General features: G+C 36.4%; 2 protein-coding genes across 2 annotated transcripts in view; one reads left to right on the top strand and one right to left on the bottom strand.

The window, feature by feature from the left end:
* Nucleotides 1-8,843, bottom strand: part of MRPL13 (mitochondrial ribosomal protein L13) — a 29,271-nt gene extending 20,428 nt beyond the window's left edge. Inside the window, exons 1-4 of the mRNA XM_054295711.1 lie at nucleotides 8,765-8,843; nucleotides 8,086-8,209; nucleotides 5,228-5,321; nucleotides 3,484-3,544 (exon numbers count right to left, since the gene is read on the bottom strand). Of these exons, the coding sequence (XP_054151686.1) occupies nucleotides 3,484-3,544; nucleotides 5,228-5,321; nucleotides 8,086-8,209; nucleotides 8,765-8,791 (306 nt within the window). The 5' untranslated portion in view covers nucleotides 8,792-8,843. The remainder of the gene's footprint in view (nucleotides 1-3,483; nucleotides 3,545-5,227; nucleotides 5,322-8,085; nucleotides 8,210-8,764) is intronic.
* Nucleotides 8,844-9,422: 579 nt separating this feature from the next.
* MTBP (MDM2 binding protein) overlaps nucleotides 9,423-17,645 on the top strand; it is a 28,062-nt gene continuing 19,839 nt past the window's right edge. Inside the window, exons 1-9 of the mRNA XM_054286372.1 lie at nucleotides 9,423-9,497; nucleotides 10,520-10,593; nucleotides 10,710-10,855; nucleotides 11,319-11,377; nucleotides 12,195-12,339; nucleotides 13,823-13,940; nucleotides 14,480-14,614; nucleotides 15,407-15,501; nucleotides 16,278-16,350. Of these exons, the coding sequence (XP_054142347.1) occupies nucleotides 9,434-9,497; nucleotides 10,520-10,593; nucleotides 10,710-10,855; nucleotides 11,319-11,377; nucleotides 12,195-12,339; nucleotides 13,823-13,940; nucleotides 14,480-14,614; nucleotides 15,407-15,501; nucleotides 16,278-16,350 (909 nt within the window). The 5' untranslated portion in view covers nucleotides 9,423-9,433. The remainder of the gene's footprint in view (nucleotides 9,498-10,519; nucleotides 10,594-10,709; nucleotides 10,856-11,318; nucleotides 11,378-12,194; nucleotides 12,340-13,822; nucleotides 13,941-14,479; nucleotides 14,615-15,406; nucleotides 15,502-16,277; nucleotides 16,351-17,645) is intronic.

The following is a 17,645-nucleotide window of genomic DNA, read 5'->3' as shown; positions in this document are numbered from 1 at the left end:
TGAGGAACAGAGTGGCTGTTTTGAACTACAGCAACAAAGTTTCATGGTGCATGAAAACCACCACTAAAGAACATATTTAATAGTTTTGCTTATGGGTGGTCCAAGAATTTACATTCAATCTAAGTCAGAGAAATATGAACAAGCTGGTTATTTTTCTTCAATAAGCACTTCTTAAAGCAGCCCAGCCAAGTTCATTAGATGAGTTCTATTCTCTGCTATTTTGAAGAAGAGCAGACAACTGAAAACACTAGAAATTTTAGACAGATTCAGAGACACTCCCCTCCTCATGTCTCCCAAATGAACTCACAAGTATTTAAGGTAAAAATGTGCTAGACTATGTATTTTTGTACTTTTTAAGGTAAAAATGTGCTGGACTATGTACTTTTGCTATCTTTTTGTTAACATACTAATTTTCACCCTTGCATAAGCACAAATTTTTCTGAAGTGCTGAAAACCTTGGCAAAATGAACAAGGAATGTTAAGTTAAGCTCTACACGAAACACCAACTACAGAGATTTCTTTCTGCATTCACTGCCCCATATTAACATGAAAGATACTTAGCAATGGAAAAAAAAAGTAGTCTTTTTCTAATCTCAGGTACAGAATCATACCTCAGAGATCAGACACATGTGATTGGACAGGTGAGGTTTTTTATTCCTTTCAACAAAGAAAAGAAGTCCTGGATACAAACAGTTGCCATAGGAAGCTTCCAAGACCTGTCTGGATAAATCCCCAGCAGCTTTATCTGACCTAGAAGTTAACACTGCTTCGAGTAGGAAGTTGGACTGGAGATTTCCTCAGGTTCTCTTCAGTCTGAATCATCCTATGGCCCTCTGTAAAAAAGGCACATGTAAATTCAAATTCAGCACAAACCCTCTGAAGCACTAACTACCACCTGCAAGGAACATAAAGCTCCAAAATTAGTAAGATAGATACAATGAGGTCAGCCCCCATGAAGTGAGAATATCATTTGGTGGCACCTTAGGAAGGAGCTAGAAATGTTCAGGGATGATACCACAGTAACCTTATCTGAATTCTGACAACTATACTTACAGCTTTCAGCCTCCCATGTAAGCATAAACTACAGCATTTTGCATCAAATTACTCATTACAATCTTTATAACCAGCCATTAGCTGTGAAGCAGGTTTTCCTAAAACACTCTGTATACTAGAAACAAAACTAACAGAAAAATATTTATCTTGGGGATTTGCATGTTAGAATTGAGATATATGTAAATAAAGACAGTGCTAAGCATTCCTGCAGTCCTACAACATACACACACACTCAACAAGTCTTATATAAACTGAAAATAGTCAAATCCATGGCAAAATTTCTATGTAGCACCATGGAAGTTTACAACATCTTTTCCTTGGAAGTAGTCTCTTCCATTAATTTACTGCCTTAATTTCTGTAACAGCACTATTTCCAAAAGTAATGACGACTCATCCTAATGAACACTACCAGGATGAATTAGCAGGAGGCAGAAAGTCCAAGGGCAGAGTAAGAGCAGTAGCCTCCAGGATGAAAGTAACACTTCAAAAATGAAGATTCAGATGCCACAGGAAGATACAGCCTGCTTCCTACAATCTTCCTAATTCCACTGGCTTCACAGAAGTAAATTTAATACAATTAAAACAGAAAGGAAGTGAAATAAAGTGATTTAACAAGTCTCCATAATAATTATGTGTCATTTACATTATGATTTGAAGATGCATATGTTACTTAGGCTGATGTTCCCTTTACAGTACTACTTTTTCAGGTTTTAAAAGCTAGTTATAAAAATAAAACCCGCTAACAAAGCATCATCATAATTTCCATTTTTGTCATATCCCAATGCATTTCACACCAACACAATTCAACTAATAAACAACGATTCCAGCCACAAAAACCCATTACAGCTACACATACAGAACATATCCTGCCAAATTACCACCCACTACTACTAATTATGACAAAAACACGTCTGAGATATTTTTATGAGAGAGGCAACTGAATGCTTCATCTTCAATAGAATGACAGAGTTAATTGCTGAAGATTTTCCACCATTGTGCTAAAAAAATAGTGTCTGCTGCTAAATTAGACCAAGACTTGAGCCACATCACCATTTGCTGAGCCTTTGTGCAACACGCTTTGTTTTTTGGCAAAGCATTTGAATCCTCTTCTGTTTGCAGAGAAATTCATCTATGAGTCTGGCAATAAAAGAGGTATTTCAGAACAAATGCCAGAAGGTAATTTAGAGAACATCCAAGCCTCATGCCCTATCAAGTTGTGTTACACTGCCTCCCAGTGCTCAGCATCTGCCTGAAGCTCAAATGAAATAGATTGAGGAATCCATTTTAGACATGGAACTATCAGTAATTCCCAAAGGAATTACAACTATCTTAGAGGTTGTTTGCAAAAGCATTTGTTTTGAAAAATTCTAGACAGAACATTATATGGAAATGTAGGATTTAGTTTCATTTTATTTAAAGAAGTTGTGACAGTAAAAACAGAAACCAGGCAAATTCATATGGTGGACTACTTTTTCATTGAGTACTTGCACTTGTATAAGGAAGACTTGGGACAAACCAGGATTTCCAAATAATTGATAAAACCCATGAATTTTACAGCAGACAAAATTTCTCTAGGTAAAGGAAAAAAACTTGAATATTTTTTCTATGAAGTAACCCAAATGAAAATATTTCAAAGTCAAAACAAAACATAAATGCCTATTGATCCCTGTGGGTCTTGTATTATGCCCTGAAACATTACTACTTAAATAATTCAGTCCTCCAATGCTGTCCATTCAAACCTCTAGTAGAAGTTACTTCATAACTGCGTAAGTCAAAATGTTCATATCTGGCTCCCTATTTTTTTACTCAGTACAAACCCATGAACACTGCATTTTAGAATATACAGTAATCTAACACAGACAGTAAATAGGCTTATGTTCAACATAGTCAACTTTTCCATTTCTTTCACAGACCATGAACACACAGTATTTCAGAAAAGAATTAAAAAAATGTCATCACTTAAAACCTACCACTGAGTTTCACTGGGAAAAAGAGGCAGATGCACTTTCTAACTTTTTTAAGGTTAGCATTATTCTTGCTGACTCTTAAAAAAGCAGTAGGGTCATTAAGCTCAAGTACAGCTTAGCTCAGTCAAACTGGAGGCAGTTCACTTATGAGAAAGGTCAGACCCCTGAAACTAAAAGGAAGTAAATAAGTGAAAAATTAGTGAAGTAAACAAGTTTGATTTGCTCCTTTGGAAAGCATGGAAGAATGACAAAAATACACAACTTACACTCTAACCCTGAAAACATTGTTTGCAAAAATGGTGTCACAAGCCAAGCTTCTATGAACTACCAGTAGAATGAACCACCAGTAGTTGTAATTTAACTTTAGATATGCAGGTAATTGATCCCATTTGTTAAGAGGAACTAAATAACTGGAAACTAACTAGTTTCACAAATAAAAATTGAAGAAGGGAAAAACACTTACAGCAGTTGGATCCTTCAAATGGAGCTGAGTTGCTGTCACTTGCTTGAAACCACCAGGATAACTAGAAAAATGAAACAAACATACAAGGTTAATTCTACATGCTCAAGCATGATGTTAACAAAAGTATCACTGCATCTTGAACAAAGGTGTCATGGTATTACAGGCCCTCAAAAAGGAAGTTGTTCTCATGGGCCCAAAACCTGTATTTTATTTATCTTGTAAACTATTTAATTCCACACCATTTGTGCTTTCTTGTTTATTCACTTGAACATGATAAACCTTGTGCTTCACAAGCAGATGGATATGCTTTTAAAACTGCTTATTAAATACACCATAACAGCTATAGAATACAAGAGAAATAAGATATGCAGAACTCTGAAGTATTTCCAGATGATCAAGACTCACAACCAGTTTGTGGCTGACATAAGAGACATCCATTTTGAACTGTGTTTATTATTTTCTTGCTACTCTAAATAAATCATAGCAAAACTTGGCATATCTACAGTAATAAGATTTTAATTTTACTGCAATGGATCCATTTTTCTAAAGCCTATATGATATGTTTAAGCTGCACTAATTCAGATCTCTGCATAAGCTTAAAATGAATGATAGCATGGAGTAAGAATTACATGGAAGGCAGGTAATGCTGTGTTCCATTTTGATTGAATTACATTATTAGGAATCAGCCTAAGTGAAATGAAAATAGTCCCAGCATCATGAAGACATGTCCACTGAGCTGCGTGGACTTAATTATTAGTTTTAAGTGTACAGTTCTTTTATTTATTCAAAACCAACTTAGGTACTTAAGCAAGTGATTTAACGTGTATGTTCAGTTTTTAGAGAAAATTTTATATCATAGGGGAGATGGAGCCAAAAAAAGCACACAATAATTTCCAACACCTTTGAACAAGAATTTCTCAGCAATTCAGCAATTTCAGGATTGCACCATTAGCACTACAAAATTAACTTACTCAGTGTAATTTATTCATCTCTCAATTGGATACATTGTGACACTCAAGAGATTATTATGAATTAGTATCACTGCATAAAATAGGAGCACTGAACTGATCATGGACACCTTGTCTGTAGTTGATTATTGCACTCCCCACTATAAACAAGTTATGTCTGCCAGAATAATGTATTTTACACTACTGTGCATAACAATGTACTGTACATCACTGAGAGCATTTCGTTTTTAAATTGTTTTCCCAACTTTTTTTTCATCCTCTGATTCAATATTTGCTCTTAGGTAGATAGGTCCTGGTAGGATAAAATAATTAAAGTTGGTGACTATATATACATATATACATATATATATATATATATATATATATATATATATATGTCTTATATGTGCCAATGGAAATATCTTCTATTATACAGTAAGCAGAATAGCAGAATAGCCCAGATCATTGGGTCCAGAGGTTAACACAAGACACAACTTCACTCACCAAATCTGTTAACTTATTCAATTGCTCTGACTACTTTTGAGCCAATTATTTCCCTAGCAACATACAATGGGTATAAAAAAAACACAAAAAGCAAGAAAAAGAAAGGAGGAAAAAGGTTTACACCATTTTAAACATCATAATACATGCAAACAAACAAACCCCACCCCCCAAAAGTTAAAGCAGGAATTCCCTATTAAAGCAATATGCTAAAAAAGACTTCAATTATTAAGAAAATATGACATAAAATTTACCACAAGCTCACTGCCATAAGTTCTATTTACTATAAAGCTTACCCAGTATGTGAAGAATATACTTTCTGTTCCCATTTGTTACCAGAGAAGGCAATATGTCTTGTATTTATTATGACAACATGATCTCCACAGTCATCTGCAAGGTGGAAGTAAGTGGAAGATATTAAAGAAAACCACAGAGGGAATCAGTCAAAGTAACAACTATTATGTGTGCAGTACATACATAGCAGCATATAAATACACCTTCCATAAAACTGAAATTTAAAGATCTCAGCTTTTTGAGTCACAGCATCCAAGTCAGCATTTAATACCAACCTTAATTACTATTTTTAGTGCTACCAAGTTAGAAGGCAGGTAAGCAGGTAAAATACCATTAGGCCAGATGCCTAAACCATTGCAAATATTCAGCTAAGATTTGGAAATCTGGCTTACAGGCAAATTTCTATTCTATTTAACACATTATGCTGCATATGCACCTGTATTAAAAAATAAAAAACAAACAAAAAACTGGACAAACAAAACAAAAAAACAAACAAAAAACAAACAAAGGTTAGTTCTAGATGATCCTAAGTATTTCTTTACTTTCTCATAAAAACAGTGTCTGTGTTTGTTGAATGTCTGAACACTTTGGGTAAGTAAAATACTTCTATTAAGTAGTTACATTCTCAGGCAAAATACATAAAACAAAAATATTTCATTGAGGAAGTGGCAGAGGGAAAAAGCCCTAAAAACACCACCCCAACAGCTCTGTTGGGAAAACTCCACAATTTCATCTATCCAACAGAAGTAAATGTTACAGCATACACACATTTAGAGTTATATCCGCAACTTTAACATCAAAAGTTCTTTAAGTGTAAGGTTTATAATGTATTACCAACACCCTGCCAGAAACAGTTGATTTAATAAGGCTTCTGTAGTAATAAAGTGCTAACAGAACCTCTATTATCTCAAAAATAACACATAAATAGGAAAAAATATATAGTTTTTAATTTTAGAAGTAATGATCCTGGTCAGCTGTATAAGCTGCAATCAGCCATTCAACTAAAGTGAAAATGATTTCTCCAAAGTTCAGCCTCATTTGCATCACCACATTAGAACACAAGTATTTGAAGAGGCTCACTTGATTAAAACATTTTTGAGTAGGTAACAAAGCAAGGCTTAAATTGACCATTCATTCTCATAGGAGCACATAATAAATCAAAGCAAGTTTCACACCTTAAGGGTTCTATTAATTTTTAATCTTGTATTCTTTTAATGCTCCACTTTCAATTACAGCTGAAGTGCAAATGTAATTTACACAGCCTTGCTGCTGCAGGCCTTCACTGCTGACAGTTCAGTTCTACAAACACTGTATGACTTCATAAATATCAGGAACCTGCCACTGGACTTTGTGACCTTTTGGTCTTTTAGATGGGAAGATGACACAAATAAGCTCATCTTAAGGAAATTTCTGCCAACAGTTTTCCACTTGCAAAACCACTGAATTAACAAATACCAAATTAAAAACTAAACAATAACAAAATCTTCCTGATGTTACTCTGTCCAGGGAGCTGTTATCTCACAGATACTAAATATTTGTTAGTTCAAAAACAGAAGCAAAAGCAACATCAAGTACATAAAGACCAAGTTCCTGCATGCTTTGCTCTCCTAAATGTCTCAGTAGCAGTAACCAAGCAATTGGTGTCAACATGTGTAAAGCAACTAGCACTGATTTACACAACATTTTAAACAAAATGAAGTTATCCTTGAAATACTTTATAACTTCACAGACATAAAAGTATCAAAGTTCTTCTGCACAGGATAACCAAAACATTTTCCTCTCAACATCTGCTTTATTTCTCAAGACAGCCTTAAGTCTCCAGTGACATCTTGTGGATACAACAAAATTTGCAACAGCAGAACTGTGACATTTAAAGGTCTTGACAACACTACAAATCCTACCTCCTACTGTGAAATAGATTGATTATAACTTTACCACATACCCTTCAACATGTATGAGCCAACTTCAAGGCTTCCTTTATGTTACAGCAGCATCTCTGGAAAAATTTGCATGGGTACTACAGGAAACATGGTACCAGTGGTGTGAAAGATCAACTCTTTATTATTTATAAAATGCTTATCCTCGTGAGACAGGCACTACAGCATTACAGATAATGAACAGCACTGCAGATGCATTTTTATAGCTGAATCTCTAATTTGAAGAAAAACAAAATGATGGTTTTGTTTAAACAAGATAACATTCAACAATGACTGTTGCCCATTTAAAGACAGGTCCCAGCCTCCTCATCACAGAATGTATGAGGCAGGAAGGTGAAAAGTCATGTCATCGACACCCAGTGCTAAAAGCAGGACCAGCTCCTGAAAATCTCCACAGATGGAGACTTCACCACCTCTTGGGCAATGACATCCCATTACTCTCACAGTAAAAAATATCTGATGTTCAGAGTGTCCTGTGTTTCAGTCTGTACCCACTGCCTCATGAAAACAGGACTGCTTGGCACCTTATTCAGAATGAAGCAGTCCAAGACTGTGGTCCTGAGCACCTACTGAAAGAAGTACTCAGATATTTCTTTATGTGCACTGTGAACTAAATCTTTACATTTAAGATCAACAAAACATGTTGTGAGGTTTTTAAAAAATGAAAGAAGATCCCACTGTAATTCAGCTACTCAAAATGAATTACAAATTCATAGCATCCTTCATAGGTATTGGTAAAGAAACAACATTAGGTTGTGAAGGGATACAATGGAAAACTATAAGAAAGAAAACCAATTAATTTTAAATTTATAAACAATTGAGGAATGTAATCTTTTATATAAAGTTTGATTTTAAAACTGGAATTAGAAGAAACATGCATGTTGAAGAAAAGCAAATGTGCTTTCATCCATTGCAATACTCACTTAGTGCATGATAAATAGGTTTATGTCTGCCTTCGAGTCTGATGACAGTGGCAGCTGCTAGTTTTCCTGGGGGCTGCATCTTCGCATCGAGGAGGTACCAGGCTCTACCAAAAGTAGCCCATTGCTGAAAAGAAAGAGGATCAGTACTTATCATAGGGAAAACTCACATTAGCGTAATCTCTCTTCCTCAATTAAACCAACACTTCTTTTACATTCAAATAACACTAGAAGGAATACTGACATGCAGCACCACCCCCTTCAAATAACCTTTAAAGGGACGGAGCACAGCGATGCACCCACCGCAGGGCGATGTGCATGGGTAACACCACTGACAGGTTACCGGCACTGAGGGCTTTCTTTCAAAAACGCAGATCTCCTGCTGCAAGCTTCCATCATGGCTACATGACCCGTAACATCGCTGCAGGACACTGAATGCCCAAGGTGAAGGGCACAGCTCCCCCACACGCAGCTTTCAGACCGCGCACAGCCTGAGCCGCGGGTCCCCGTCCCCAGCCGTGCCGCACACGGCGGTTCCTGCCAGCGGCACCCTCAGGTGACACCGGGGGCAGCCCCGGGGCGCTCGAGGGGGATCCTCGGTGCCCGCCCGCTCCCTCACGGCCCCAGGCCCCGTCCCGGCGGCCGCGAAGGCGCCGCAGGCCCGCGGGGAGGCCGCGCTCACCTGGGCCGCCCGGCTGTAGCTCGCCATGCCGCGCGGGGCGCGCAGGGAGGCCCGGCCGCGGCCGCGGGAAGCGGAAGCGCTGCCCTGCGGAGGGCGGTGCCGGGCGGCAGCGCGGGACCTTCGGAGCGGCGCCCGCCGCGGCCCGGCCGGCCATGGAACGCTACGTGCTGCTGCTGAGCTGGGCCGAGCGCAGGGCCCAGGGCGGGCCCGCGGCAGCCACCGCCGCAGCCACCGCCGCAGGTACCGCCGCAGTCACCGCCGGGGACGGCGCTGGGGCCGCGGGCGCTGGGCCGGGGCGGGCGGTGCTCCGGTGTCTGCGGGGCTCTCCTGTTCCTGCCTCCCTAAACACCCCTTCGCTTTCAGGCTGAAAGTCTTTGGTGCCTTTATCCTGCAGAAACTTCAGGGGAGTTCCTGCTTTATAACTCCGTAATGCGTTCCTGAATATGATTTTAAGGAGAATTTAGGAAAATTTGTTTTTTTAAATTGTATATCTGCAGGTGACAGTTCTGTTAAAAACCCCAACCAACCCCTTTCCCCCTTCTTCCCTAAATTCTCTTTATAATGTCATGCTGAACTTATACTATATTTGCAAGAAAGTAAGGTTTAACTTCCAAAATTAAGTCGTTTTAAGATTTTTTTTTTCTTTTTCCAGCTGGGATTGCTGCAGACATGTATCAGTTCCTGAAAGAAAGTTGTAATGCATGTATAAATGCAGATATGAGCACATTCCCAGGTAAGTATGGCAATGCACAGTGAGGAGGGGCAAATGCTATTGAGGAATTGGCCTATGAGTGTTCTGTTGGGGGAGACAAGTCAGAAATTTATGTAATCCCAATTGCTGTGGTGTGGGCCTGTTCCTGCTGCTCTTGTTTCTGTGGAGAACCTGACATCATTTTGGCAGCTAAGGTGTTAGGAGATGATTACATTGATTGGTTGTGAGAAATGAAAGGTTTTGAAGAGTTGACAAATTTCAGTCCAGTTGAGCAAGGAAGAGTAGGAAAGGGCTCGGTTCCCAAGTCAGTGGGAAGTGTGATACTTTAGTTACTCCTATAATGTCTTCTGATTTTTTCAGTAGAAACAATACTTGTCTGTTGGGTAACAATTCAGAACGTTAATGCATGAATATTAAATAATTTTTTTAACCTTAGAATAGATGTCTTAAGGTCTTCTTTGGTACTTTTAGGGGCTGCATGTTTGTGTTTTGTTGTTTTGGGGTTTTTTAATCAAAAAATGCTTTCTTAGTTCTTTACTTGGTTTGGATATCTACTGTTATAAGCTCATCTTGTCACAGATGTCATATAATTGGGATTTATGTGGGAAAACCACTGTAAGCTCTTAAAATTCATGGAGATGGGAATGTTAAGCTGTTTTCAAGTTCTGTGCTTTTTACTGCATAGAAATATTGATAGAGCATCTCATTTTGTGAACTCTAAATCATATTTATGAAAGGTATTACTTAGTTCAGGTCTGATACAGATGGTGCAAAGAGAAAGCAATATTACCCAGAACAGAGAAGAGGTCAAATGTTTTCTTACTTACTAGCAGTCAAAAGGTCAGTAATAGACACTTGCCAAGACACTTACCTACACTTTCATTTGTTTAGAGCTTAATTACAGTGCCAAAGAAAAATAGAACTCAAGTAATTGTTGCAAATTAAATGACTTACCAAGTCTTTTAGCAGAGATGTTCATTATAATAGGAAGAATAGATTCTAGTGAATTGATTGATTTAAATAATTGTTTTATCTCTTTGCAGCTTGCTCAGTGGCTGGTATTCCAGGTGCAAAGAAATGGTATTTTGCAAGTCATGTCATCTGTGGTTATTATCAGGTAAGACAAACTTTTTCAGAGTGTAAGTTCCTCAACCATCTGCCTGACTGTAGAACAAGCTAAAACTGTGATGTTCAAAACTCTTGTTGCTTATTAAAGCCTTTTTGTTTGATTAGTTCTGCAGTTCTGACTGGGAGGAAATAAATGTTGACACACAGAAAAATGAAGACTCTTACCAAGCAAGCATTGATGAGAACCTAGGAACCACACAAAGTTTTGAGGAGGATGACAGTAACAGTCAGGAATCACTGTCTCTGGCTGAGTATGTATGTTGTTGTTTTTATTTAAAGAACAGTGATCTGACATCTATCAGCAATGACCCAAGGGGATCAAGAAAGTTTAACAAGTGAGAGTTAGTACTAAACCAAGAGTTAACAATGAACAATTCCCTGCTAGAACTGAAAATACTTTTATTTTGTTTAGCATAGCTTTAATTTGTTACAGATAATTTTTATAAGATAACTGAATAGTTTCCTAACAGCCAATGTTAAATTTCTTGCTAATTCCTTTTGAACATAATTCCAGTTTTACTTCAGATTATTTTGATGTCATTAGTCCTACTTCTGTCTTAGTAAAAGAGGAGATGATTTCTCATAGGCTAGGTATGTTTGTGCAGAGTTTTAAAGATGTAAGATACATCAGGTACCATTCATTGGTTTTAATGTTTTGTTTCTAAATGACTTTGTTTATATTTTGGTTCCAAACATGTTGTTCTTCATTTTTAGTATCTATGATGAAGCTGCTGAAAGTCTACATCAATTAGCTGATAAATTGCCTGCCCCAGGTAATCTGTCTTTAAAAACCAATTTCATTAGAGTTTATCTTGTTTGGTAAAAGGATAGTGAATGGAAAAGTTCAGAGAACCTTAGTTGGGTAGCTGAATTAACTTAATGTAACTCTTGAAGGTAGTTTAGGAACTTGAGCATGGTTGGCATTGCAGATCAGCTTGAGGGCTAGTTTTGGCAGGCTATAGTTCAGTAGAGTTTAAAATAACTATATAATAAATTTATCCATCTGAAATGACACCAACCTAATCATAGACAGTAAGCAATACAAAACTCAACACAGGAAATTTCTTATTAAAGAAAGGAAGATGTTGATATCAGGCTTACATCTGATTTAACAGCTTGTGAGCCAAGAAGATGAGGAGGAAAATACATCACAACTGATGGATTGGGATTTTGTAAACTGGACATACATATCACCTTGCATGTTAGGGTTATATAATGATGTAGAAGTTGATTTGGGATAACAAAGGAATTCAAGAAGAATGAAAAATAGCAGCTTAGAGTGTTAAAAGCAGGAAAAGGACATAGCTTAGTTGTACAGGTGACAAATCTCATCTATCAGTGCTGAGTGAGAGAGGAGAAAGGGAGAGAACTTTTCATTGTCACTGAGGGAATGGTGAAATACTCTGTGTTCATCTAAGAGGAGCAGCAAGTGATGAGCTAAAATGTGTGGAAATTGTTTTAAATCCTGTAGTTACTTGATCTTTTTGCTGGTTTTAGTGCAATCAATGATGACCAATACTATTCTATCTTTAAATGACTGAAAAATTTACTGAATCATGACACTTTAAGTCATACACAACTATTTTATAGGCAGAGCAATGGTTGATGTAATCCTGCAGGCTGTTGAATGTGATGGACCCAAGTTAAAGGACTGCTTACCTGCTGTTGGTGCCCTGAAACACCTGAGAGAGTGGCACTCTGCACAGATCACTATTGCTGCAAGTGATGCTAAAGGGTATGGCATTTATTCAGGGCTGAAACAAGGTCACTTCTGCTTTGTGTTACCATAGATCAGTGGGTTGAAATAAAAACATCTTGTTGGGTACTTTACATGTGTACTTTGAAAATACATAAATTAGTTGTCTGTTGTATGAAGGGAGGAATTACTCATTCTGATTCATTGTAAATGCAAACCACAGAAGTAGACAAAAAAGCCAGTCCTCTGCACTTCTTGTTTTCTGTGGGACCAAAAAGCAAAATATTTTCTCTTCCCTTTCCATGGGTTCAGTGTGCCTACAATGTTTCCATGTTGTATTATGCTATGGGATAACTTGTATATTGATTGTAGTTTTCGAGGTTTTTTAAAATGAATCCATACTACTGCTCATTTTACTTTAAATTTTATATTACCATTGGTATTACATTTCAGGGAGGAAAAGTAGAGTGCTTCATTTGTCCCTTTTGAAAAAGGAATATAAACACTCTATTTTACTTCTGTATGTTTTTCAATTTTTGTTAGCATGAAGAGTTACTGAGACTGTTAATTCAAGTTGAAATTGATTCCAGTAATTTACTTACTGTCCTCTAATTGACATGTAAAGGCCATGATATATCTCACCATATAAACCACAGTGATTTGGGGTTTTTATCCTGTTAAGTGGATGATTGTGCAGATACTGAACAACTTGGCAAGGTCTCCACTTTTCTTCCCCTCCATGCCCAAAAGATTGAAATTTGCTTCATGGAATACATGGTTAAACTTAATCCTAAATGAATAAAACTGTTTAAAAAGGTGAATGTTCAGTCCTTGGATAGAATAAGCAATATACCTACTATACAGTATCTCCTGAGGTGTGTGGAGGACAAGGAAGTTACTCAGTGACTTCCATGAGTGCTTGATCTCAGTGCTCATTGATATCCTGTGGAACCAGCTTTTGACTGAATAAATTTTTCTGCTGCCTTTTATATAAAGTGAGATTATTTGAGTGTAGAAGATCTCTGATTAGTTATTTCACTTATTCTTCCTGTTCTGTTGATGGTGCTGATTTCCCTTGGGAGACAGACTGCCAGCAGAACCCACAGCTACTGGCTGTTCTCTCCTGTTGAATTTGGATAATGCTTGTGCTGCAGTCATTTCTCCATTTAGAGGTTAACTAGAGGCCATCTGGACAGACAGTGATGGCCCCACTGATGGCTGCCAGGCTTTGCTGCAGCTTCTAGCACCCAACATTACTATGCTGTGCTTGCAGCTTGCCACTGCCAGCCTTATTTGATGTCAAAGTTCTTTCCTGTCCCTTTCATGGAATATATGAACAACTTCCTTTACAAGACCTGAATGAGCAATTCTGTAATATTTTTTACTTTTATTAAACTTTATTGTCTGTCTTGACATACACAAGATTTTGTGCTAAGAGGTCATAGGTGAATTCACCCAAACTGTACTGCATGTTTATTGTAATGGTAAATTCAGTAAGATTAATGCTTTGATATTTTTACAGTAGCTGGCAGAAGATTGCAGACTATCTGTCAGCAGACTTGGTATCTTCAGGTGATATAATGAATAGTATTGATTTAAATGAACTCTGGAGAGGAAGGATTCAGATATGGGAAAGAAAGGTAAAATAACTTTTATTTTATTATTGTGGTGGTTATTTTTTAAAGCATCTGTATACTTCATTTAAAGCATTTATTATGCAGTGCATTTTATACTTTAAGCCAAATTTGGTTTCAACTGTGTAATTCAAAAGTAATGTGCAGTGTGTCTGGGTGGATGGCAGGATGAAATGATAAATGAGATCAATGCATCAAGGTCTGAACTTCAGAAATTCAGATGCTTCTGTGTGAAAAATTTTTTTTAAAGTTACTGTTCAAAATTAGATTGTTTTGTATCTCTCACAAGTCACTGTCATGTAACTGTAAGTCATTGTTGCAAGCACATGCCTAATGTTTCTGCAAAAACCTTTGTGACATTGTTTACATTTTCAGTGTTATGGTTTTGGATTTAATAGTTGGTTATCTAAGTCTAGTCTTTTTCTTATTTTACAGACCTGATAAAAAATAATATTAATTGTTTAAAACAGCACATCTAACTAACTGAAGAGAAATAATTTTTATCTCTTTTTGAAATATTTATCATCATCTTTTTTTTTTTCCAGTTTGGATCGGGAGTAGATTTTCCAGAATTTTGTATAAAGAGCACTTCAGCCAAGACATTCAGGACTGCAAATTTAAGTTCTTGCTTTGCTGCTAAAAAAGAGTGCCAATTGAGGAATACTGATACTTTGCCAGAAGCAAGTATTATTCTTGATCTTTCTTTGAGTTTTAGAATTCATCTGTTTTACTTTCTGGAGAAAATTAGTAATTGAGGAAACCTTAGTCAGAACTGAGTTATGTAGAGAAGTAATTATTGGATAAAATTGAGGAATACTTCTTTTGTACACCTGTGTTTTCAAAACAGATCCTTAAAGCTTCATCTGTTTGTTCTTAGAAATACAACACCAGATTTTTTTCAAGTAGAAATTGAGACTTTGTTCAGTTTAATATTCAAAATAGTTAAATTATGAATTCTGTATTTATCTAACCCTTCCCACTTAATTTTAAAAGTTTGGCTTTCTTTCTTTTTACACTCTTGGTGTTTCATGTTTTCTACTGGAAGTAGGTAATTGGTGGGAACTCCAGAATCATAGTGTTTTTGTTTTCATCATCATATGTGTTGATGAAAACAAAAATGAGCATTATGAAAATTGGTATCGGTTTGGAGTTTGTTATTTTCATTGTTAAAACATGTGCATTTTGTATTGCATTTGTCTCTTCCTGGTAGATCATATTTTATTTTGGGTAAGAGAACTCATTTGATGCACCTTGTTGATGTTCTATAAAGTCAGATTTATTTTAAAAAATAAATACCTTCCTTTTTTGATATAATTTAATATGATGTTGTGAAATGTTTTTGTATTCCTTTATACCTCTTTCAGATGTTATCTGCAAGGCTAATACCTTCAGCAAAACACTTGAGAAACTTCTGGTGATACAACATCATATATAGTGTTCTATATATAGGTTTTTATTTGATCTTTTTTCAGGTTTTTCATTACTATGGTCCTGCGCTGGAATTTTTGCAGATGGTGGTGGTCTCTGATCTACCTTCCATTTTTATATCAGATCTGGAGTTTGAGCTGTATCCTTTTTTTAAGGATCTGAACTACTACTGATAATTGTCTATAGCAGAAAGAAAAAGATCAGCATCTACCCATGCAAGCAACACGCAGATGAGGATAGGCAAGGGCTCATTCCATTCTAGACTGCTGAAATGGTCAGTGGTTCTTCACAACTGGATTTTTTAATTTTAAAATTTAAATTACATTCGCAGTCACCATGTGTTCTTGATACTATTGCACATAAAATTTGTCTGTTGATGTGCATGTTCTTTGTGGGAAAAGAATAGAGAAATGTTTATTCTGTGTAAGTTTAAAAAAAACCTCAAACCTTTCTAATGAATGAATGCTTCACAACACAGGACCATTTGTTTACAAACTGTGTTTTTATTGTGCAGCAGCAAAATCTGTGGCAAGGTTTAGCAGAGGAGTTCTCTTGAGTGTGTGTGCTGCAGAGATCTCAAGATATATTACTGTTGGTTTTTAAAAGTATGTACTTTTGGTTCTAGTCTTGGTGTACCAATAATACCTTAGGATGAATAAGCCTGCTATGATTTTGGATATATAACTAACTGTTTCTGTCAGCCTATAATAGAGATGTCAGTGGAGTGTTTTGTCATACAACATTTTCAAGTGTATCACTTTACCTATAAAGGTGAGTTTTTTATGTTTTGTGATACTGTAATATCAAAAATTAGATGCTTGCAGTACTTCTTTTAAATATGATGGTAATCTGATTTGGAAAATAGAGGTGCATAATTATTTATGAAGATGAGGTTCCTTAAACTGTTCTGTTCAGGAGCCTGTCAAGAAAGAATAACAAGAAGACATCTACACTGCTTTTGGACCAGATTTCTTTTTTCTCTGGGAAGGTAAACCCTTTTTATATATGTATAGCAGAAAAATGAAGGTATGGTATATTGCCTATGAAAGATATGGGAATACTATTTTTAAAGTCTCTGTCTAAGCTTCTTCAATACTTATTTCTAAAGGAAACATGGATTTCAAAGGTGCATGCTATATATACCCACTGAAAAGTTTTCTCAGCTAAGTTTCAGTCTCCTAAAACATTTTCTAATCCTATCCTGACAGATAATTTCTGTGCTATTGTAATTGAGTTATTGATTTTTTTAGCAAAAGGCAGGCATGTGTGCAGCCCACAAAATGTATCTAGCTACTGTGAAATAGTAGGCTTTTTTATTTTATATGTGCATATTCTGATTTTGGCTAAAAAGAGTTCATGAAACATTTACAGCCTTACTTTTTCCCTCCTTCCTCTGCCTTGGAATGACAGTGAGATTATTCATAGCCAGAGTATTAGTTTAAGAAGTTTTTCCTGAACATTCTGTCACCTTTACATACAAGGTAATACATCTTGTTTAGGAAAGTGTTTATAAAATAAATCTATGCTATGCAAAACAAAACCTGCACTTTGAAAATGGTGATACATTTATTATGAATATGTTTTTTGTTTACTGTGGAGATGGTATCCCATTGTCAGGCTGTATGTTTCTTTCTCAATTTGTTATTTGGGTTTTTAGTAACTCTTTTTCTCCCCTGCTACTCCATTCTCCATTAGCTTAGCCAGAAAAGGAAAAGGTCCTTTTTTTAATGCTGTACTAAATGTATCTTAAATGTATCTTAAAATGGTTTTATACTGGTAAATATCCCAGGTAATCTTCATTTTACTTAAGAACACTGAACACTTGGTCATACACCTTTTACAATCATGGGCTCACTTTTTTCTAGTGTTTCTAAAGGTGCCCAAACAGTAAAAACACATTCTCATGTTACTTTTTAGAGTCTGCACATGTTGAATTGAATATATTTTGAAAATAACAGTTTCTCATAGGGATTTTTTTCAGTCTCCTACTGGAAATACTGCACATTTGTAGGCTTTTCTAATACCTATAATAGCATTGCTTTATTGCTTGAGTATTCAAATATGTCTGCAATTTTTGTGTTAGTGCTTTTTGGTCTGAAGTCTATGTAGAAACATAGGCATAGTCCAGTATCTGGTTAAGAGACAAGGGTAATATGTTGGAAGGAAAATAAAAAAAGAATTTTTTTTCATAGGAATGCAGAGTCACTGGTGCCAACTGTTATCCTTGAATTCTCTTTTCATTGTCCTACTCTACAAAAACGTTTGTAGCCAGGCTATGGAGAC

The sequence above is a fragment of the Melozone crissalis genome, unplaced genomic scaffold, assembly GCF_028551555.1.
Source record: "Melozone crissalis strain CALT ecotype California unplaced genomic scaffold, PUWL_Pcris_2 ptg000002l_1, whole genome shotgun sequence".
NCBI classification, from domain to species: domain Eukaryota; kingdom Metazoa; phylum Chordata; class Aves; order Passeriformes; family Passerellidae; genus Melozone; species Melozone crissalis.
The sequence above is the reverse complement of the archived record's forward strand: the minus strand, read 5'-3'. Positions and strand labels throughout refer to the sequence as shown.